We start from the raw sequence: 23,387 nt of genomic DNA on the forward strand, positions 1-23,387 counted from the left end.
AAGCAAGAATTTTTGTTGTCGTCTCCTATTTTTCAGTCAGATAAGTCCCCTGACCTGCCTTACTATATAACTGCAGCAGAGCTGAGCTGGCAAAACCAACACCAGCAGGAGAGCAAAAGGGCAGAATTGTTGCTTTTGCCACAGTGATTTTTTTTTGGTTTCCCAGCTCTAAACATTCCTGAGATTAGCATCTTAGAGGTCAGAAGGAGTGAGTTCACAAGAGGACACAGACTACAAATGGAACTTAACTGTGTTTTATTAACATATATATATTTTAAAGTATGCTACTATAGCAACTAATTCCTGGGAGGTTCCACTTTGTTCCCAAGGAACTGTGCACATGGACACATGTAGAAAAAATGGGTGACAACATTTATATCATCAAAAGCAAGGCCATGCAGGGCGTGTTTGCTAGGATGCAGGATCCTTCTTAACCTTTTAGGACACATACAAACCTGAAAGATATTTTCAAGATTAAATCATACCTACACTGGACACAGAAAGGTCAATTTAAATCAAACCCCTGTACCTAGGGAATTATAGCACTTCCCCCTACAGTACTTGAGGAAGTTAAATCAAGTAAAGGAAATTTAGGCACAGCAGATTTTCCCAAGTATGTTTTGGCATGTGCATAAGTGTAATGCATGCTGACTGCAGGATTGGTAGTGCAGGTGATAAACAAGTCAGGGTTAACATTCTAACTCCTACCTGCCTCCTACCATCTGGCTACTACCACTTTTTCCTTAGTGGCTTCCACTCCAGCAGTAACTAAGCTGTGCTCCACAGAACTGACAATTGTTTCCTAAGCTCAACAATTTCTTTCAAGAAGCCTGAAACTCTGCACACACACAAGATAATGCTTCCTTATTTCTGAGCACCTGGCTCTGTGAAAACCGATACTGTTCCATCTCCCAGACTTGCCTTTTGTTGTTGTTTCTACACACTGAATCTATTGCCAAACCATCCTAACAATGGAAACAGTCATAACGGTCCTTAGTAGCACACGAGGATTCTGCAAGGAAGTTCAGGGAATAGGACTAAGAATGGAAATCAGAATATAAAATACATAATGATAAGGCAGAATTTTAAAAAAAATAAAGTGGAAAATAAGTCTGAAAATACAACAAATCTGGAAAATCTGCTGGGATCTTCTAGAGAAGACAAAGATCCTTAAACCAACTTAGATAAACCAGGTTATGGATAAATGAAATCTAATGAAATGCTAAAAGGCACTGTCTTGGGCCAAGCAGCAATCATTAATTTAGCCAAAGATTAAAGTTCAGCCTGCCCATGTTGGACTGTACTGCTGTGTACAAGCAGCAACTCTTTCCTTGTCAGCTGGTAGTGTATACAGCCTATTTCAGCTCTTGTCATACACTTGTCTTGAAAGAAAGAAAAATAGCTTACAATAACAATTATTAAAGATATGGGTCCTAGATCTTAAACTCTCAGCCCCTTGTTCTTATCTGTATGTTCACCCATGACACAGACTTCTCCAAAGCGTACATGTTGAGCACAACGAGAAACTACAAATGCATGTGCAGGATCAGGTATTTCATAGTAGTATCATAGTATCATCAGGGTTGGAAGAGACCTCACAGATCATCAAGTCCAACCCTTTACCACAGAGCTCAAGGCTAGACCATGGCACCAAGTGCCACGTCCAACCTTGCCTTGAAGTGCCCCAGGGACGGCAACTCCACCACCTCCCCGGGCAGCCCATTCCAGTGTCCAATGACTCTCTCAGTGAAGAACTTTCTCCTCACCTCAAGCCTAAATCTCCCCTGGCGCAGCCTGAGGCTGTGTCCTCTTGTTCTGGTGCTGGCTACCTGAGAGAAGAGAGCAACCTCCTCCTGGCCACAACCACCCCTCAGGTAGTTGTAAACAGCAATAAGATCACCCCTGAACCTCCTCTTCTCCAGGCTAAACAATCCCAGCTCCCTCAGCCTCTCCTCATAGGGCTGTGCTCAAGGTCTCTCACCAGCCTCGTCGCCCTTCTCTGGACACGCTCAAGCATCTCAATGTCCCTTTTAAACTGGGGAGCCCAGAATTGAACACAATACTCAAGGTGTGGTCTAACCAGTGCAGAGTACAGGGGCAGAATGACCTCCCTGCATTTGAAGGATTAGGAAGTGAAACAGCTCTTCAGTTGAAGTAGGGTGTTAACTGTTTACCTTTAAATGTCTTACTTGTGAAGATGATTAAAAATATCACAAAATACAGTCTATTATTTGTCAATTAAAAACCAAACACATCAAACAACAAAACCCACCATATCGAAGGCCGGTAACTTTGACAACAAAATACTGCAGAGTCAAGACACTAAAAGGAAATGAGAAAATACAATAATTTGCGTTTTTCATGCATTTTGCCCTCGTGTGCGTAGGTATTATGATAGCCTTTTAATTACATAACCATAATTTTCCAGGGGTCTTCATCCATCACACATAATTAATCATAACAGTGCTTTGAAGAGGTCTGTTTATCTCTAGGACAGATGCCTGCATTGATCATTCCAGGACAAGGCTAAAGTGTAGTCTGCATGTCAGCAAATTCCAGAAGGGGAAAAGGCATCCTTTAAATTACCTTAATTATGAAAGAAAGAGTACTTACTGAAATATGTAATTGACATGTATCTGTACCATCTGAAATCAAAAGAACTTTTCCTCTTTGTCATATCTTGCAATGTGTCCTGTTTTAGTCCTGCCCCCTTCAGACTCAAGAGCATGGCCATGCAAGGTCAAGGCATACCTAGGCACTACTTCAGATCCCTCACAATAGATATACAGACCATGTCTTTACTGGTAAAGGGGAAAGGCAAAGAACAAGAAAAAAATATATGACATTATGGATGACAAAGCCAAGACTGGATCTATAGCTAGGGCCATAACAGACATTATAGACCTTAATATAGCCTGGCTATCTCACTACCTCTTTCAGCTTGAACAGGTAGCACAAAGTAATTGGAGCTGATGAACTCAAAAAGGAAATGAACAATATATCCCATGGCAGAGACAATGAGAACATGCTCCTTGCATCTCAAAAACAACCCTGAAGCTGCACCTTTCTCTTCTGTCTCTGCAGAGGACTATGGCAGCAGGAACATTTGACCATTGAGCTGATTAAGCCACAGCCACAAAACGAAAAGTTTTACCCTGAGAAGGCATGTATAAAAACAAACACACTGCCCAAGCCTAGCTATCATTCACACTAAAAATCCTCAACCATGTCTTTTCCAGTGTGTTGAATCCCAGCTGGAATGGTCATAGAATCGTGGAATCAAACAGGTTGGAAGAGACCTCCAAGATCATCCAGTCCAACCTATCCCCCAGCCCTAGCCAGTCATCTAGACCATGGCACTAAGTGCCTCATCCAGGCTTTTCTTGAACACCTCCAGGGACAGTGACTCCACCACCTCCCTGGGCAGCCCATTCCAATGGCAAATCACTCTCTCTCTCAAGAACTTCCTCCTAACATCCAGCCTATACTTCCCCCAGCACAACTTGAGACTGTGTCCCCTTGCTCTGTTGGTGGTTGCCTGGGAGAAGAGACCAACCCCCACCTGGCTACAACCTCCCTTCAGGTAGTTGTAGACAGCAATGAGGTCCCCCCTGAGCCTCCTCTTCTCCAGCCCAAACAACCCCAGCTCCTTCAGCCTCTCCTCGGCACCTGGAGATTGACATACACAAAGAGCTGAGAGGAGAGATACAGCTGATCTGCCTGGTTTTTAATATGCAAGCAGCAAAACCTCAGGTACCTAGAGACTTCCAAAGATGCATTTCCCTGCGTCTACACACGTCCATTCATCCGCTAACAGACTTTGTTAAGCTTCCACATTCTGAAAAATACCTCACTCTCCGTAATTTATTTCAGTGTTCTGCATTTCCATGCTGCCTGAGATTTTCGAGCTTCCTGCACCAGTATGTGGCACAACACAGCCAAACTGTGTCAAGCAAGATGGCCTCCACTCACTGAATTATTAATTGCTTCCAGCAGAATACCCAGGCTCCAGCTAGGCTCATAGATGTCTCAGCATTTTTACTCACTAGATTCTGGGACACTGCATCTATCATCTTGATCAGAAGGAAGCGAGATCCTCTGGATGTAAAATTCCTATAGCTTAAAGAACTTTCTTATCAGTGCAAACTTCCTCACTGTATTTCACTCTTCTGTGACTGACGCAAGCCTGGATTTGGCTGCACAGCATTGCAGCACTGTCAACTAAAGCTGAAGTAAATGGAAGCACAGCTTTAAATAAACACAGGGTAAAATGCCAGCACTGTTTCAAATTGGACTTGCTCTCTCTGTTCTAGCACCTGCAGCTGGGCTTAGAACAGAAGGAAAACAAATTTGTCTTGCTCCAGCATCCCGATCCAAAGATGTAAAAAAAAGTATTACGGAAGTTCAGCCTGGGACATGCTCAATCTGCCACGATGGTGCACATGAATGATCACACATAGCAAGCTCTAGAAAATCACTGAGCAGTCTTTAGCTCCTAGTAATTTCAGCAGTGATACAATCTCACATTCTCAGTAAAGACTTGTAAAACACACAGCTTTGAAAAAGATAGGAAATCTGAGAAATATGGTCACAAGGTAAAGCAAAATGATCACTTAGCAAAAGAATCAAAACCTGTAAATAACAAGTGTTACTTCCTTTGCAGCTTGGTGTTGGGATGCTGCCAGTAACAACATGACTGACAACACAGATGCATGCAGAACAAGAATAACCAGAAATTGCAGTTTTTTTTCCCTTATATTGGATTGTATAAAAATAGAAAATCAAACAAAACAAATAAGACATTGGGAGGTGTGGGTGTAAATTTATCTACACCCACGATAAAGAACATTTCAAGAGGGCTACTAGCACTGCCTTAACAGTATTCTATCTTAATTCCATCTTCTTTTTTCATCTTCTTCATTCATTATGCTCCTTTACTGGAACATTAAAAAAAAAAAAAAAAGATAATGCTTTCTTATGTTGTTATTATTGCTCTTGGAATGCCCAAAAAGGAAACACATTTATTTCTCATACACTTGTCTTTACTTACTATCAAGTGTAGCACTTTCAAAGACACTCAGAAGTTCACTGGGCAAAAGCTGAATTTTTTAAAAGCTTGTTCGAAAAGCTTCTGCAGAAAATAAGGAAGTTTAATACAAATATAAAGCAAGAAAAAATATGGAAATATTTTAATATAATTTGGAAAAAGACATTCCAGAACTCAAGTTAACAAGACTTGTCTGTCTCATACACATTTTATAGTGAACATGCAAGAATTCAGATTAAATCTAAAAGCCTTGAGAATTTGACCTACTCAAGCAATTTCTCTACAAAGAAAGGTAAAGGTTGTATTCAAGCCTTACCTCCTTATAAATTCTGAGTTCTAAAATGTTACAAGAAAATGAAAACCTTTCCATGAAACATTTGCAACTTATTTCCAAATGAACTAAAAGGCACAGAAATAGGAAGAAATATGACAGGCATTATACAGAATTACAAATTATATTATTCAGATTAAAGGTCACTGCCATTTTACTTTGCAGCTGAGATTCCCTTTACCTAATACATGCTCAAAATATATAGGACAATATTCAGGCTTCATAGCCACAAGACATGGCATTGTAATGACTAAACAGAATATCCTGGCAAATTACTGAATATTCAATATGTGTTTGCAAACTGCAGAAGGAAAGTAACAGAATTTACGCTGCCTTTTCCTAAACAGATATGGCAGCTACAGGGCAGACTTAGAGGAATACATGAACATGTTTCCCGTGTTTTGGGTTTTCAGGAAAAGAAACCACAATATGGCCCTACTGGATAAAAACTTATTTATGTGTATTTCTACATAATCAGAGCTTCATGGTAAACAACAGCCTACATACTCTGTTCTTTGAAACACCCTTAGCTGTGAGGGCTCCTTTATGCCAAACATACTACTTACATGATCACTAGTTTTATTTCTCCACCTCATATTCAAAAGCAATAAAGCACCTAGTCAAATGCTAACCTAATGTTCCAATAAGGAACACTCTTCATTGCCAGCCAACAGAAGTAGCATATAGTTAGTGTTTCCCATTTAGTATTTCCTTTTACCATCAAAGCAATCAGACAATGCATTTAAAAACTCGAACAAGAACACAACCAAAAAATCAAAAGGATCTACAAAACTGCTGTTATTCTTACACCTGTAACACTACTGTAGGGAATGATCTGCAGATGTTACAACTGACTGAGCACTCACTGACAGGATTTGTGTTTAGTCATATGTGATGGTTTAGATAAAAATCTGCTCATCGGTCCTGCTGCTGAATGCATTTCAAAAAGCTGATGTATCCACTTTCTATTATAGTTAGTGATTCCAGGAACAAATAGTTGTAACACTTGTAAAATATAGGATTAAAGTAGTTACACCAAGATGGTAATCAATTCAGGAAAACAAGCAAGTGGAAAAAATAATAAAATTCAGCAGTAGAATTTACAGAGCCATTTATTATACCCCTGAGCTATTAAAATGACATAACTTAACTGGTTTATAGTTCTGCTGTGCAAGGACTCAATGCTGATAAGTTACCTTTGGGCTTCTACAGTTCTGTTCAGAACGATGCTTGTGTCCCACAGCAAGAGAAAACTAACAGTGACCTAAGAACACCTCATTAGTTAAATGAGCATGACTTTAGTGCAAACCTCAAACAACCAGATGAAAGAACTATGAAAGATCCCAAAGACCACAAACAGAGGTGAAGGCAGTATTAGGGATGCTACAGCATGAAAGGGTCTGAAAGATCACGCTTCACAGTCTGGACCACACAATGTGTATAAGGAAACTATTGTATCACAACTATTTACAGTAGGAGCAATCTGTCTCATGATACTACAGGATGAGACAAAATGGGGGATTGAAAAGAACACATCTGTCAGATATCTGAGCATCAGTGCCCTTTGGCTTCCTTCCTTATGGCCACCTCATTAAAGAAACCTCAAGGATTTCTGTAAGACAGTGAAACAACATGACTAGAATAATACCTAACTGGCATATTTCAAGGTAGGCTCCTGTTCCATTTGTGTTATGCTCAGGAAATGCCACCTCCTGAGCAAAAAACACCTTGTAAATCCCAGAATGCCAGATAGATAGTTCAACAAAAAAGGGGTAAGGCATTTCATCTGTTCATACAGGACAAAATCTTCACCTTCTGGTTTGGAGAACTACCACTATGAAAGAAAATTATTTTGCCATTTGAATGTCAACACAGAGCATTACTTCTAAAGGAAAACTAAGAAAACATGTAGCAGGAATAGTTGTTTGGGGAGTGGAGTCATTTATGCACACGCATAAACCAGTCCACAAACACTTTCAATGCAAAAGAGCTCCAAGAGAAGACAAGGTGACCTTTTCAGTGTGATGTCACTTTGCAACCATCAGGATTTAAAGAAAATGTTTAATATATTAGCTGCCATACACTTTCAATTACTGAAATTACTCGTGTACCTTCTCCTAGTCCTAACTTTTTATTGTTATAATATGACTAACATGCATGACAAATTGTAGCACAAGAATGAAAAAAGTACTTTAAAGAGGTATATGCAAAAATCCACTTCTTCCTAATGGGGATCAGGAATAGTTTAGCACCGGGTGTTCCATCCTTTCTATCTTCAGACTTGATCAAGGATATGAACTATCATAGAATCCCAAGCTGTCACGGTTCTCTCAAGATATGCACCCATTAGCTGAAAACTGCTGTATAGCCACTAGGATATCAGGCAAGCTTTATCCTGAGGTGTCATTATGTTAGAAATTTTAGTTGAAGAATATTTCCTCTAACTGTTTGATCAGCTTCAAAGTTACCAAACACTGCTTGTAAGCAGCTGAACATGTGGGAAACAGCAGAGTAGTAATCTCAAGACTGGAAGCATTAAGCTCCACTAAGGGGATGGAAGGGCAAAAGCGTAGGAAAAAAACAAGCAGCCTAAAATTATGTTAATTAGAATCAACTCTTCAAAAATCCATCATTTGAAAACAATTTAGTTTCAGATCAAATCTGCAAAAAGAAGGATTTTTTTTTTCTAGTTGCAAGCACCAAATCATCCCACGAATGATAAATTTTGGTTTAGTAACAATATATTACTTCATGTAATCAATATATTAAAATAGTAACTCAATCACCCCATGCATAGCTGCATCTTTTATTACCTAAGAAGCTTTAACACATAGAGGCTACGAAGAACCAGCTGTCTCATGTACGAAGTGCCTGAGTACTTACATTAAAACCCTTAAAAATAATCAGAGCAGATATTTCTTCCTCTTTGAAGAGAAAAAGCCATAAGCATTTTTTGCATCGTTACTTAGGCGATACGCATTCAAATTACTTCTGCACATTTGGATTTAATGAATTGAAGTAATTCACAAATCACATACAAGACATACAAGTACATGTATTAATAGGAGACCTTCTTTTATGTTAGCTACTCACAAAAATTGGGAAGCAAGACAAACGCTTTTCTTTTACATTATAGCAGCTAAATGGATTGGCAAGGGGCAAATTTAGTACAGACGAGGCAAATGTCTTCAGATAAGCACCTTCTTGATTTGCCTTTTTTTGTACAAGGTAAATATTGATGGGCACCTTAAGAAATGTTACAGGCAGGGAAGAACCAAGACATTCAGCCACTTAAGTACACTCAGGAAATGTACTGGAAGAAGTCAGGAGGACATAAGGCAGCTTCCATAACTAGGCTTCGCAGACAGAGAGATAAAACAAGTAAACAAGGTTTAGACAAGAGAGGCAAAACCATCTGCAGAAGCTTGCATCAAAACATTACTTGTAAACTCTGCTGACAATTGCAGCTGATTTTATTACTCAGAAAGTACAGGTGCAGCATCACTCACCAGCAGCTAAGAGCAGCAGAAGGCACCAAGCTGAGGATCCTTACCATTTAAAATGCTAAATCTAGCCTAAAGCTTGAAAAGTATTACTTGCAGAAATTCCCATCCACAGCAAGTGAATAGGTATAGTATCCACTTGGATTACCATATATGAAAAAGGCATATTTTCACTTTCATTTTTTATTATAAAAATACTACTTCTTATCATCTCTGACCTCTGCTTCAATTTCTTGTTCTGCCTCAGCTTTCCTACTGCACTAAGGGCTTTGTGAGTTTGTTTTTTTTTTAAAGGCCTTTTTGACTACTGTGAAAGGTTTCAATGTATTTTTAATTGTTGCAGTGAGAAATTATATGATCCTAGAAAGAATATCTGAGTGAGAAAATTATTTAACAAGATGAACTATCAGGGAACCATCATCTGAAATAAAAAGGTGCCTTTATAAGCAGCATGAAGAAAGATTTCTACACCATAAAGCATGTTATAAACGCTTGACAGACTTGGTTATTACATAGCTTAATGGTTACTAAGACCATCAATAGGTGGTATTAGATTTAGTTATAAGTAATATGTTAATGTGCTACATTCTAACAATTGGGTAATACATAAATCATTTGTTAACCCTTTACAAATGTACAGTTACTGTAAAGGTCATGTAGTAAATGGTGGTAACAGCAGCTACCTACGTGTTAATTCATTACTGCTTTCCACAAATCTCCTTCACAAAATTCAATGCTGCATTAAAGGATCTGCCTAAAAATTGCCCTAGGTACTACTCTGGGAAACACTTCCTTGTGAGACCATAGGGAACATGGGAGTTTAATATATTAGATTTAATGTTTCTAAAGTATGACTGCTGTACCATCATACGCATCTCATGATTACCTATCACGTGCTGCTAATGCTCCACCTTATTTTCAACTGCCTTTAACACACGATAAACTTTACAAAGAAGTTCAGATTTCTGTCCTTTACATTCTAGGCATTTGCCTGATACTCTAAGCAGATGCAAGTTCTCTTTGGCCTCAATTAATGCACTCCCAGTAATACACAAAGAATTTCTCAGAGCAATTCAAGAATAGCTTGCCATACCTGAATATGAGATTAAAAGGAAAATATATTACTGAACACAAGGAAAAAAATGCATTACTTGAACTAAAGGACAACTACTTTCTTATTTATAAGGGTTAAATTTTCCAGTCAGATTTTTTTTTAACACTGCCTCTTCAGTACTTAATGAGATGGTCGAAAAAGATCATTTATTTCTTTTGTAATCTATTCAGTTAATGAGAAACAAAATGTTGACTGTTATGAATAGAGGGGGGAAAAAAGGGAAATACTGTGATGATGGTCACACTGAAATGTAGCAGGACTGAAAAACTGAGATGATCTAACATTTAACAGAACATGTTGAAATGCATTGTTCTTAGATTCCCTAATTTAATAGGGATTACACTGTAATCTTAACTAAATGTGTTTTTTTAAAAAACTATTTTAAATATTATCAGAAAAAGCAATTGTACAAATAGGGCATAAAAAATTACAGCTAATGGGTAACAGTATATAAACCCGGTAACAGCAGAACCGAGCTGAGACGACAGCCCAGTGACACTTGGTGTACGCTCTAAAATTATTGGCCCATTCCATGCCTTTTTTGTTTAATTCTCTAAATGCTTTCAATGTGAGAAGTGTTCATTAAATACATTGTATGATATGTAAATAAATTAAACCGCAATTTTCAGCTAGGGGCCAGTAAGGCAGTTTTGGTAAAACATGATGATTATCGTTACTACCAGCACAGAAGAGAACTGGGAACAAAAATTCTTCAGTATGATTTTTTTTTTTTTTAAATAAGGATAAAGGTAGAAGAAATCTGAGGTTAGTGGAAAAGATTAGTGACATTAAAACTGAAAAACATCCAGAAGACCTTTTAGGATGTAACGAAAGTCTTTGTGATTCACACTCCAACACACACACATAATTTTAGCAGCCTAAAACACTTCCATTGCTTTGAGCAGAAGGAACAACTTCTAAACAAGAATGACAAAATTTCATTGAATCCAAAAGAATATTTCACCATTCAAACATTTTCAAATAAAATGTTTGTTGTGTTTTATTTTTAGCAACTTTCACAGGAAGCCATAATTTCAAAGACTTCCTTTACAAAATTAATGGCACTCAGAAAAGAAAGCCTTTACACCCTGAGAACAAAACCAAGAAAGCTGCGGATTTTCTGTGTTTTGAAAAGCCACTCATATATAGAAGAGATTCATTTAGAAACATAATACATTATAGATAGCACTGCTTTCTAAAGTTGCCTGACATTTCTCATTAAAAGGTCAGTTTTAAATTGCTTACAGCGTTGCCAAAAATAACTTTTGTGTGTGAAATCTTTTTAAGACGAGCACCTTCACGATATTTTTTTCTGTGTAGGAAAGATAAATTTTACCAGCACACCCCCTGACAATGACAAAAAATGAAAGCTACAGATATAAAAAATGTCCATCTTAAAGACATAATGCTTTTCTTGGTTTATGTCAGAAGTGTTTTTCTGTCAACCTGTGTGAAAATCCATCCCAAGTCACACATCCTGCAAGCTGGATGCAGGGATGCGGAACAACAAAAATATCAGTTCGGTATGTTCAGTCTAAGTTGTTGCCTGGTTAAAATTCCTAACATTTTTAACTTCTACCTACTGTTTCTCCTTGAATTTATTTAAACCTACTTAAACACCCTTATATTAGTTAGTTTTCACAGGAGTAATTCCCACAGAGTAATTGAACATGATTCAGCTTATGACTACAGGAGTTCCTTGGGCCTTCCCCTTGAAGCTTTGACATAGAAAGCAGAATAAGGAAGGGCAACTCAAATGAGAAGCTCCAGTAAAAAAGGAGATCAAAATGCAGGAGCAGAAAGAAGGAAGTTTGAAAAGGGTGTAGTTGAACAGTTCAAAGCTGGATGGCACAACAACAGGCGGCCAGAAAATCATGATTCACCCCAAACTGAAAGACATTGACAGGATGTGCTCCACATGCGTCACTTTCATTAACTTTGTTAAAGCAAGAACAAACTGCAGACTTGATGAAAATATTTTTCTAGGAATACAGCAATTCTTGCAAATTTTGCAAAAGCCATACACACACCCCTACAAAAAAAAAAAAAGGAAAGGCAGGAAATGTAGAGTCTACGAACTGCCAAGTGGTCTTGAGCCACTTTCCTTAACATACTACACATTACTATGATAAAAGCCCAGGCAAAATCAAAGCAGCACGCTTGTTCTGGGAAACCCAGTGAAGTTTGAAAAGGCTTTTCTTTCCTGTGGGAGTTTTTGCCACAATTTGGTAAGCAGCAAAGCACACTAATACACTGCCATTCCTTTCACCTTCCTGCCTACCTTGCCTGCCTAAGGAAATACAAATAATTCCTTTATTAATTCATTACTGAAATTACTATTGATTGATTTATTATATATTGATTTACTGTTATATAGTAATAACTAATATTCTTAAGGAAGTCCCACCTATACATGGACTTGCTCCAATTATCCACACTCCACTCACACCTTTGCTTTACTTTCACTAACTTCAAGGGCTTATCTACGATTCAGTGGTATACTTCAAATCAACAAGTACTTAGATCCTAAGCCAGGGTAGGTATAGGCTGGATATTAGGAAGAAGTTCTTCACAGAGAGAGTGATTTCCCATTGGAATGGGCTGCCCAGGGAGGTGGTGGAGGCACCGTCCCTGGGGGTCTTCAAGAAAAGACTGGATGAGGCACTTAGTGCCATGGTCTAGTTGATTGGCTAGGGCTGGGGATGGGTTGGACTGGATGATCTTGGAGGTCTTTTCCAACCTGGTTGATTCTATGCGGATTCTATGTGGATCTCAAACCATCATACTTTAAATAAGAATATTCCAATTAATTTGAAAATGCAGGCACTTGGAACTCAATAAAATTGTAAATTATTTCACAAGTACTAAGGTTAGAACATAATCTGTGAGGTCTCTTCCAACCCTGATGATACTGTGATACACTGCAAGAGTGCTAAGATATTGTGACATTTTAATATTCAGGATCAGGCTACTTACTGTGGTACTTAATAGTAACAACAGAAGCACATCAGAAATAAGAAGGGAAGGAAAAAAAGAGGACTGTTACTTCCACGACAATCAGGCCTTTTTTTTTTGTTGTTAATACAGATGCAGGCTGTTAGTACTTAACTTGTAACTGTCTAACTAAAATCCTAAGATTAGACTACTTGTTAAGAAAGTGTTCAAGATACCCATAACGCTATTAGGTATGGTTATCTACTAAACTGTCAAGAAGCCAGAGCCCAAAATGTCAAATTTAGACTCAATAAATATTGTGTTGTAAAAGTTAATCTTCAAATAGACTTACTGCATACAACTACTTCTGGTTGAAAAAAAGTAAATCTAGATTTAAAAAGACTTTAAAGTGACAGTCACTGGAGTGCGTTAGCAAGTAAAGCTCCTTTGCTCATAAATATGAAACTATGTGTTCTAATACATGTCAGGTTACTGCAGTGTTAAGAAACAGAACTATGACAAATAAGCTACAGCAAATTCATTGCCTGTGAAGAAGCTGGAACAAACATGATAAAATTGATGTTAATGGCATATTTCATATTCTTTTCCATAGGGCTTCAGAATTTACTCCACGTTAATTTACTGCATAAGCATGTGTGTGCACATATATGTGTATACACATCATTTGAATGTCAGTCTGTATTGACAATGGGGAAGCTAAGTATGGGTTAATATCAAAGGCCTGAAGAACTTTAAATGTTTGAAGGAAGCAAATAAAAGCACCAGACTAGTATCACAAACATTGTAAAGTGGCCGTTCTCTTGTCTTTCATTCCACTTAACTACAGTGTGCTTGGTACAACACAAAGTACTTATGCTTGCTCATGTATTACTGCTTAGAGTATCTATAACCAAATGTCTTAGTACACACTCATACAAACATATTTACACACATATAATTATACACAAGCTCACTGCATATTTGGATTTGCACTTCAAATATTAGAGAAATATGTAATTTCTAGACTTAGCTTATAATCTTATCTGGGACAGACTAATTACTGTTGAAATCAAGGAGGTAAAACACTTAGCACCAAAATACCTCCCACAAAACCCTCTGTCTCCCTGCAAAAGGCTACATGCTATACACACCTTTCTCCACAATAAATATCACAGTATTATTTCTGCTAGAGAAGCAAAGCTGCCAAGAATTACTCCATCTACATCAGAATCTTCAGAGCACCGAACTGCTATATATTTTAAATGTAAAACTTGCAACTGTAGATTTTTTTTTTTTTACTGTTTCCAAAGAATATCAATCAGAAAGCAGCAAAACCTGGAACAGTTCCTGGGAAATTGTTATTGTTGTGTTGTTATTAGTAAAAATCCACAGGGTAGACTTCTTTAATAACGTACTGGTCGCCAAACATTTAATTCCTTCTCTATCTTCTCCACCATAAGAATTTCTTATCCATGCTTCCAAGGGTCTATTTCAGGCACTATCAATCCTCCTAACCTCACAAGCTGTGTCCTAGTATCTTCATATGGCCAAAAGCCAAAGGAAGGAAATACACTATTTACCTGAGACAAGTGAAGGAGAAGAAAATTCTGGGAGTAGCTCAGAAGCACAAGATGTCAATAATCTCTCTTCAAGCCCCATCACTCAGCTGTAAAAAGGAACTGAACTGTTGCCCAGGTCCCAGGGACAATCACTTAACGCCAGCTTCAAATGCCAGAAACACAGATCACCTAACACAGCAGCAGAACACCAGAGTTTGTTGCATGACAACCTTCACTCTTAACTCAAAAGCTGCAGAAGAACAAACTGGCCCCATTTCTATATTTCTTAACTGGCCTTGTTCCACGTCAACTTCTGTTATCAAACCTCCAACGTTACGACTGATTGCGTCTTTTCCCTTTCAACTGTTGGTTTTGTGTCTTTTTTTCACCACATTTTACATATATATATATATATATACACACAAATATATATACATACACACAGAGTGCAATCAATTTTCCTCAGTAAGTATATGAAAGCAATGCCCTTCACAGCATTTTTAGCTGCCTTTCAACACCAATCACAACAGAGTTCCTACCAATTGATTTTGACATGCAAGGTTCACTAATGTATTATTCATCTAGCATATTGCTTTAGATATATGTGTTTAAGAAAAACACTTTCAAATTCAACATTTTTTTCTATAAATGGATATATCAGTGGCTATTATCAGCACTCAAATATTAGACTCAGAACACAAATCTGTTAGTCTTCTGCTTGTAACTGTTGATCACTGCAAAGACCCAAATTGAAAAAATAGGTATCACTTATGTCAATTCAAGTGGTTAACACACCAATATTTTTCTTTTTCCTTAGAACACCTAGAGTTTTTTATCTTATTAAGGAATTAAGTAAACCTAAGCCACAAATTTTATAAAGTTTCACAATTTCATCATATGAGAAAAGAGCAAGTTATCATCATGCACTAAAGTATTCCTAGCAAGCTTACGGAAAGGTATTTCTGAAGCAGATCAGAAAGGCTCACTCAAGAAGGGTGGCAGATGTACACGGACAAATCTGCCAGAATTAGTTGATAGCGCTGGCAAGCAGAATTTACTGTGTCAACATATTACCCAGTCTCTTAGAGGGAAAAAACAAGGGCGAGGGGAGAGACAGAGAAGAAAAAAAGTAACCAATAGCATGATTTCACGATATTTTGGGCAAGTCATTAAGTACAGGAGCAATCAACACTAACCTAGACCACAATTATGCAAGCAAAACTCTGCAGCCTGTATTAAAAAGAACCTAACAGGAAAAAGCCCCACAAGCTGCCTGAGTCTCAGAAATGAGATGGTTATTTGAGCTATGGCTAGAAGTATTTGCTTTCATTTGAGCAGGAAGACACCATGTCAAACTCACAGACAAGTTTCTACATTTACATACTGACTAATAGCTTAGCTTTCCAAAACCTTAATTTAAAAAATTTCTTCCTTTTTTTTAAAAAAACATTTATCTACTCTTTTTTTCCCCTCTCCTAGAGAGGACTAAGTATCTGTTAATTTGTGACAATTTACAGTCACAATAATAAAGTTGTGCATTCATTAAAGATGTATCTCACCAACCAAACCACAGAAACAAGACCATTTACTGTTGGTTTCTCTCCTAATTCAAAAATTTCAGGATTTGTAATGCCTTACATATAAATGAGTTACATAAAAGAATAATTGTAAATTGAAACACATTTCCCTCTCTTAAAAAATTACTGGGAGCTATATTAATTAGCTTTTGTGTTGCTGTGCTTTGTGCAACATAGTCGTTTCACCAAGCATATTGTGTCTGAAATATAATCTTTCCCCAGACTTCAGTGCTCCACAGACACGGACCAGCAGCTCCCTAGAAGCCACTCCGCCTTCATTTAGGGTAGCCAATAACAAATTAGCAACTCTCCCTTTAAAGAGAATGAAGCAGCAAAATGACATTTCAGGGCTGACTATATGGTGTTTTCTTTGAATGGGACTGCAAAGTGCATAGGAATGCATCTATTTTACTTTCATTTTTTCTTTTTTTATGTTTGTTTCTGATATTAAGTGTATACCTAGATGCTATTCTTACAACACTGCTAAGTCCCAAGTGTTTGAGAGTTCCTACTGTGTTGAAAAAAATATTACCAAAGAGAAAGCATGTATGAATTATTTCACTCTATTTCAAAACAGAAAAATTCAATTTGTCTGAGATTAAAAAAGCTAACCTAGAAGAAATTAGAGATTCACTTCACCTTGTAGAGATCTAACTGCAAGTGCATGCTCTGTTTTTTTTCCAACTTAAAATGGATTTCACACCATGACAGGTTTCATTATGCATTAAAATTGCAGATCTTCATTGTGGCCCAGTTTCAGCTGCAATTGATCTGCTTTGTCATCAGAGATTAAAAAAAAGATTTAAAAAAAGTAAAGGGCACTGCAGCTTTAAATATTTCAGAGCTATGTAGCTAGTAAATAGACTCCATTGCAATATGGCTCTGAAGGTCGTGTCCTATTGTCTCTTTTCTCTGCAAATATTTTGAACAGCATAAAATGATTTATTTTATACAATACCTCCCTACCATTTCTAAATCACGTCAATTGTATTAGGCATTTCCTTACTGGAAAGAACAAATATGACACTCTTTCCATACACACCCACACTGCTTCTACATGTATTCAAAACATCCACTGTGACTGTAACAGCAGGGTGCACATATCAGACACATACATCTTTTCATATGTATACCTTATGTGAATAAGCTCCCTGTTAAATCCCACCACGACATAACGACAGTTATTTCAATAGTGATAAAATCATTAACTGTATCTCGGGTCACGAAACATCTTTGGTAAAAATCAACAGGCCAGTTAGAAAACTGAAGCCAGCAATTTCAACATCTTATTTTTCACATATGGAAGAATACCAAAAAAAAACCCAACCAACCACACGCAGCACTAAAAGAATATACGTCTGTCAAACCTGCTCTTCATGAAGGAACTACCTTTCAGATGCCAAAATAAACCAACAAAAAAAACCACCGAAAAGTCCTGTCACATTTAAGTTACAAGAAAAAACAAAACTATCAACCTTAAACCAAAACTGAGAATCTTTGTGTATGCAACTCTCTAGAACCAAACCCCGTTTCCTTCATATAAGACTGAATGTGAATACGAGTTACACAGATGCCCCTGGGATAGAACAGCAACACGAAATACACCCCTGCAAAAAACACAGCTTTGTGGTAGCTGTCACCACGTAGAAGGTGCATGTAGTCATTTACCTGAAAAGGCAACAGATTGTTGCCATTGTCTGTCCTGAACGCGTTGTCTTCCATCCAGGATTTGGGGGTTAAGGGTGCAGCCCGCGGGAACTTCGGAGGGGCAATGACATTGCTGGAGAATGGTTTTTTAAGGGGTGAAATGGGATTGAGGGGGGAGGGTACACCAACCCCCACTCCCACACCGACCCCTACTCCAACTGCCCTTCGAGGGTCCCTACCAGCCTGCAGCCCACCCCAAGGGTTGGAAGGTGTACTCCAAGCTGCATTCTGATGGTTATTCCAGCTGGAGGAGGAAGAAGAAGAGGCAGAGGAGGAAGACGGCTTGCTGGTCATGATGGGCTGATGGCTGTAAGCAGCATTTCTCTGGGCAAAAGGTGCCTGATTAGGGCTTACAGGTGACCTCCGCTGCTGCTGCTGTTGCTGCTGAGCTTGTTGCTGCTGCTGCTGCTGATGTTGGTGGTGTTGAGTCTGAGCTAGGCCAATCTGAGGGGAGAAAGTGCCACCAAATACAGGATTGACATGATGTGGAAAATTCTGGAAAAGCATTGTCCCATTGACTGGAGTAATCCCTTGGAAAAAGCTATCATCCACCGTGTTTGTGGTCCCTGTAGACCAGGTGCTGCCGAAGGAGGGAGACAAGGAGGTGCCGGCTGCAGGTTCTTGTTGAGGCTGGTGAAAGCTCAAACCAGGCAAAATGGGAGACTCCATCTGCATCTTCTCTTTGCTATTTTGGGAAGGAGCCGATGTGCCGATACTAGTCACTGAACTGCTGTCTTCTGGTTTGGGTGTCTCCGACGAGATGGGTGTAGAGGGGGCTTCTGCTGAGTTTGGATCTTGCTGCTGCTGTTGCTGCCGTTGCTGCTGGGGCTGGGCTTTGCTTTTGTCCATCAGTAAATCATCCTGCATGGTTTGCGCAGCTGAAACAGTAGGGGGAAAAAAACCACAAAGACAGATTATTAACATTGTCATTCGTACCACAAACCAGGCTGTTTTAATCATTTGCTGGCCAAAAATCTCCTCCTATTCCTAGTGCTACGCTACAGCAAATTGCAAGGCAAACGCGTAATCTTCCCCCTCCCCCCTTTAGGAATATGCAACCTTTGATCGTGCTAGATTGACTCTAAAATATTTTTTAAGATGCTTCACCCTTTTTGATGCCTTGTTTCCCTTCAGTCTAAATGAGAGATGTGCTTATAGGGTAGAGATATACAGCAATTTCGCCACGTCTCTTTTCTCTTACACCGGAACTCAGAGCTCTCACCCTGCAATGAGAAACTGATTCTGGTTCCTGTTTTTCCAAGCACCCTCCTCCTCCTCCACCTCCTCCCCCTGGTTATTTGCATACGTCAATAAATACTGCTGCGTCCTTCAGCAAGGTTAAAAAGAGACCAGTCTTCACTCTTCTCCACCCCTTTTTCTATTAAGGGACCTTTAAAGGAGCCGGGTACCGATTTTCCTTAATTAACAAACAAGCTTTCAGTGATTTAAACGCATCGGAGAGAAAGCAGAGCGGAATCTCGCTCGGCCAGGAGAGCGGGTCTTCAGCTGCACAGCCGCTTCCCGGCCTTTTTCTGCCGCACAACTCGCGGCCGGCTTGGGCAGCAGGAGCGGCAGTGCTGGGAGAAGGCGGGGGAGGGGTAATGGGAGTGTGTGGATTGGATATGCAGACACTTCATGTACAAAGTCACCGATGGGCGTTATATTTGGCTTCAGCGACCTTACGATCTTTACGTAAAACAATGTTTTAGATCAAAGCAGTAATTTACTTAAAGGTGTTTCTACTCGCTATATTTTTATGTGAAATCAGTAATTTGTTGATCTGAAAAAGTCAAAACGAGCAGATCTGGGAGGTATTATTAGGCTATGTTTCTGATGCTTTCACAACGAAGAAAAACGGGCTACAGCGAAACTCTTAAAATAGAAACAGGCTACATTCTAAAAGCCATCTTCTTATGCACAAAGTCTAGTGATGCAAATTATTTGCTAAAATCAACACACAACTTCAGACTTTAAAAAGTAAATGCATGTAGAATGTCTGAGTCATATCTGCTAGAAAAGGCACTTAATAGAAAATAGAACAGAACATATAATTTTATTATGATTTAAAAACACAATAATACTAATGCACATACAGACATCAATGAACAGCAATTGTATAAAACTAGAATAGGAACATCCACGTTTTGCAGACTTTTAGCTAATTGAAGAGCTCTTTCTAACTCTTGAAGATATCAGTGAAAAATCACTATAAGTGACTAGGTAAAAGATGGTCACTGCTGAATTGTGTTTCTATTGAGTTAATTACATGACATGCAAATTCTTAAGATTGCAATTTTTTTTTTAGGATTGTTGTTGTAATGTAACAAAGTTAAACCAAATCAATTAACTGCTTAAGAAAGGTGACAAAGAGTGAAATCGGTGACCTTTCTGACATGAGCAGTTTTCAAATAGACCATGTGTGTCCTTAACTTTTTGTTTTGTTTTTTTGCCTTTCTTTTGAATCTCCTTAAAACAACACACTCCCTTTTTAGTCAAAATGAATGTCAAGACAGGTTTCTGCTGTCTATTAAGATACTATTCAGGCTTCCTTTTATTTACCTGTTCAATATGTAAACTAAACAGCAAGAACTCATGAACAGAATATGCAGCAAGACAACGTCAAAGCAAGTTCCTTAAGAATGGAGTAAATAACTGCATCTGTAACAGGCAGATTTGGTGCTGAACAGAGTGCAGAAAACCTTGCGAGGCGGTTTAAAGCAATACTGCTGTAAGCCATAGAGCCCTGTGTAGCTTCCCATCAGCTTAATTTCTATCAAAATCACTATTACTCCCAAGGCTACATAAAATTACTGCTGATTCCACATCAGAGAGAAAAAGAGGTTATATGTATCCTTCCTCTGATTCTGAGCTATCAGTATAAAAATAGATCTAGAGAGGAAAAACTGAAACGTTAAAATTCTGTCGTCAATAAAGTATATTTAAATCAGTTAGTCACAAGGTTATCTATAATGGCTAGCACAGTAGTTGCTTCAAATACGTACCTTGACTTAGCTAAATGGCTTTGAACTTTATCCTAAGAACTATAATCCACATTTGCTTTCATATGCTTCATCTTAAAGGTAAAAATCACTGCACGACTCAATTCTTTTGTCAAGGTCAAGACCTACCTTTAATGAATGAAGCCAGCCTGAATGGAAAAACACTGCATAACAAACTGCTTTGAAAGACAGGCCAGCTGATGTCTAAATATTGGACTAACGTGCAGTACTTCTAGGTTATTTGCTGGTGTAAGTATTTGTACAAATTTGCAATCCAGTACAGGAAAAAAAAAAATATATAGATAGATAGATAGATATAGATATCCCCATTGCAATACCAGCTCCATTTGCATGCAGTGCCCCACACAGTCAACACAGAATTTTATAAGGAACAGTTACCTTTGTATTTTCAGTATTTAAAGATCAACAAAATGACAGTATACTTATTTTCTTCTTTCAGGTTTGCTATGTGACAAATAGTCAACCACTCTGGCAAGAGCACTTTGGCAACTGTGAGCTTCCAACACATGCTCTCTTAAGGAATCATGGGGATGGAAGTCTTATCTATAGATGGCGTTTCACTGCTGTCTATCCCGAAAGGAAGAGGATTGAAAAGAAAAACAAACTATGCACACTCCCTCTTTTCTAGAAAAATTGCTGCAATCTGTATCACCAGCTCTGAGAAAATAAGTATCTGTCAGATTGAGCTGAAAAGTGAGCAACTAAATAAGGGCTTTTAACAATTTAATTTATAAGCCCACAACAAATAGCTACCTGTTCAGAACAACTGCTACACGAGGAAGGAGTTCTACAATTTCCAGATCTCCTTCCATACTTCTAGTATAAGAAATTACTTATCAGATCATATCATTTGTAAGTGTACAACTTTCACAAAGGAGATTGTGTCATGTTGCTCAGACGAAGAAAATATTAAATAATCACCGGCCATAGTTTCTAAAAATATTCTGGAACACAAGTTGGTCAAGTGTGAAAATGTAAAACAAATCAAGCTCAGCACATTGGTGAAAAGTTGTACTATTTCAGCAGTTTACAATTTTTTAATTACTGAGTTTTGTTAATACCCTGAAAAAAATCTACCAAATAAGCTACTCAGAAACAAAGGGAAAGTGTCAGTTTTACAGTTAACATTCCATCTACTCTGTACACTGTGATTCTACATTGCAACCATCTCCCTTTCATCACCCACTCTCCATGTATCGCCAACCTGCACATCAATAACACAGCCTCACAGGAGATTCTCTCATAAGATTTTGATGATTGATGTAGGCTGGGTAAGGTTTTCAGAATTTTGTTTACTGACAGTTGTGTCCTGTCCTAATCCATTAATTATTCTGGACATTTATTCTGGTAAATTATTCATAATATTAGTTATTCAGGATCAAATACTAATACTTGTGTGGAAATTACAGAGCTTAAATCAGGAGGGTGAATATATCAGTGTTTAGTAAAAGTGCAGACTGATATTTCAAAGGATGAAATATGCATAGTTTTATGGCTGAAAGAGAAATTATTAAATCTGAGAAAAGTAAATTGGGGTGGTTGAAAATAGTTTGTTAAAACACTTATGTCTGTGCTGTCTACAGTTTATGTTGGATTGTGTGGTTTGCCTCCCTTAAATCAATGCTGTAATCGAGAGTTTCTCAATACTCACTGTAATATGGTTCTGCTACTCATTAAGGGTAAGAAAACTGCTGTCACAACGGTTGAAAATGTCTCATTTGATCAAGTATCTCAGCTATTACAGGGCTGGCTCTAGGCACTCTATACCCTCCTTTATATACCTGGTTACTTCTGGATTATTTCTTTTCAGATGACTTGAGGATTCACTTGGAAGCAACTGCACCCTTACTGTCAATTCTTCCCAGGTGACAGCTTCACTTTGTAGATCAATTATTAAGATAGAAGAAGTGCTCATTATGGTACTCACAAATGGTATTGCACTCCAGAATCAAAGAAAATCAGAATGTAAAGACATTTTTTTCTTAATCAACTGGTCAATAGAAGAAAACCATTTTTTGTTTCTGCCAACTCTTTTGTATCTGGAAGTGAGATAATAAAAACAGCTATATCAGAACACATGTTGGTGTCTAAATTACTTGACCTAGGCCAGATCCAAAGAAACAAATGTAAGAAAGGTCCAAGCAAGCCCACCTCAATTAACATTGTATTGAATGTATTTTTATTTTACGAAATTCATTATGAAGTAATCTAAGCATGCAATCAGTATGAAACCATGCCAGAAAGTGAATATTCCAACTAACTTAAAGGTTAAAATGAAGTCTTATGTTACTGAAAAAAATACTGTTTTATTGTAGAAACATTCTTCTGTTCAGATTTGTTTCATTTTAGCTTACATGAGGGCTCTTTGCCTTTTTTAAAGATGAAATCAAGTAGGTAAAAAACGCCTATCTGATCTTGTAATTTAATTTTACATATTACTATCATAGCAATTAAAATGCAGTTTTGCTGAAATAGAATACTTCCATATTGCCAAGCTACTCAGCTTTGTCGAAAACAGTGAGTGTCTTAAACTTGTCAAATCATGAGAACTATATTAAGGTACTGCTCCTTCACTATTCAGGCCTTGCTGAAACA

The 23,387-nt window shown here is 38.0% G+C and overlaps 1 protein-coding gene and 1 long non-coding RNA gene across 10 annotated transcripts in view; one reads left to right on the top strand and one right to left on the bottom strand.

Annotated features, from left to right (window-relative positions):
* Positions 1-23,387, bottom strand: part of CPEB3 (cytoplasmic polyadenylation element binding protein 3) — a 99,431-nt gene that overhangs the window by 72,579 nt on the left and 3,465 nt on the right. For 6 of the 8 annotated variants that reach the window (XM_064144677.1, XM_064144674.1, XM_064144678.1 and 3 more), the window contains exon 2: positions 17,734-18,650. In XM_064144677.1, coding sequence (XP_064000747.1) covers positions 17,734-18,650 — 917 coding nt within the window. The other 2 variants (XM_064144673.1, XM_064144676.1) reach the window with 2 other exon arrangements.
* On the top strand, positions 18,989-22,866 carry LOC135176061 (uncharacterized). 2 transcript variants are annotated; one of them, XR_010302548.1, is made up of 3 exons: positions 18,989-19,177; positions 20,853-21,020; positions 21,232-22,866. It is a non-coding gene; the product is annotated as an uncharacterized LOC135176061 (long non-coding RNA). The 2 variants fall into 2 exon arrangements; XR_010302549.1 differs by lacking the exon at positions 18,989-19,177 and adding an exon at positions 20,179-20,500.

The sequence above is a fragment of the Pogoniulus pusillus genome, chromosome 6 (genome assembly GCF_015220805.1).
Source record: "Pogoniulus pusillus isolate bPogPus1 chromosome 6, bPogPus1.pri, whole genome shotgun sequence".
NCBI classification, from domain to species: domain Eukaryota; kingdom Metazoa; phylum Chordata; class Aves; order Piciformes; family Lybiidae; genus Pogoniulus; species Pogoniulus pusillus.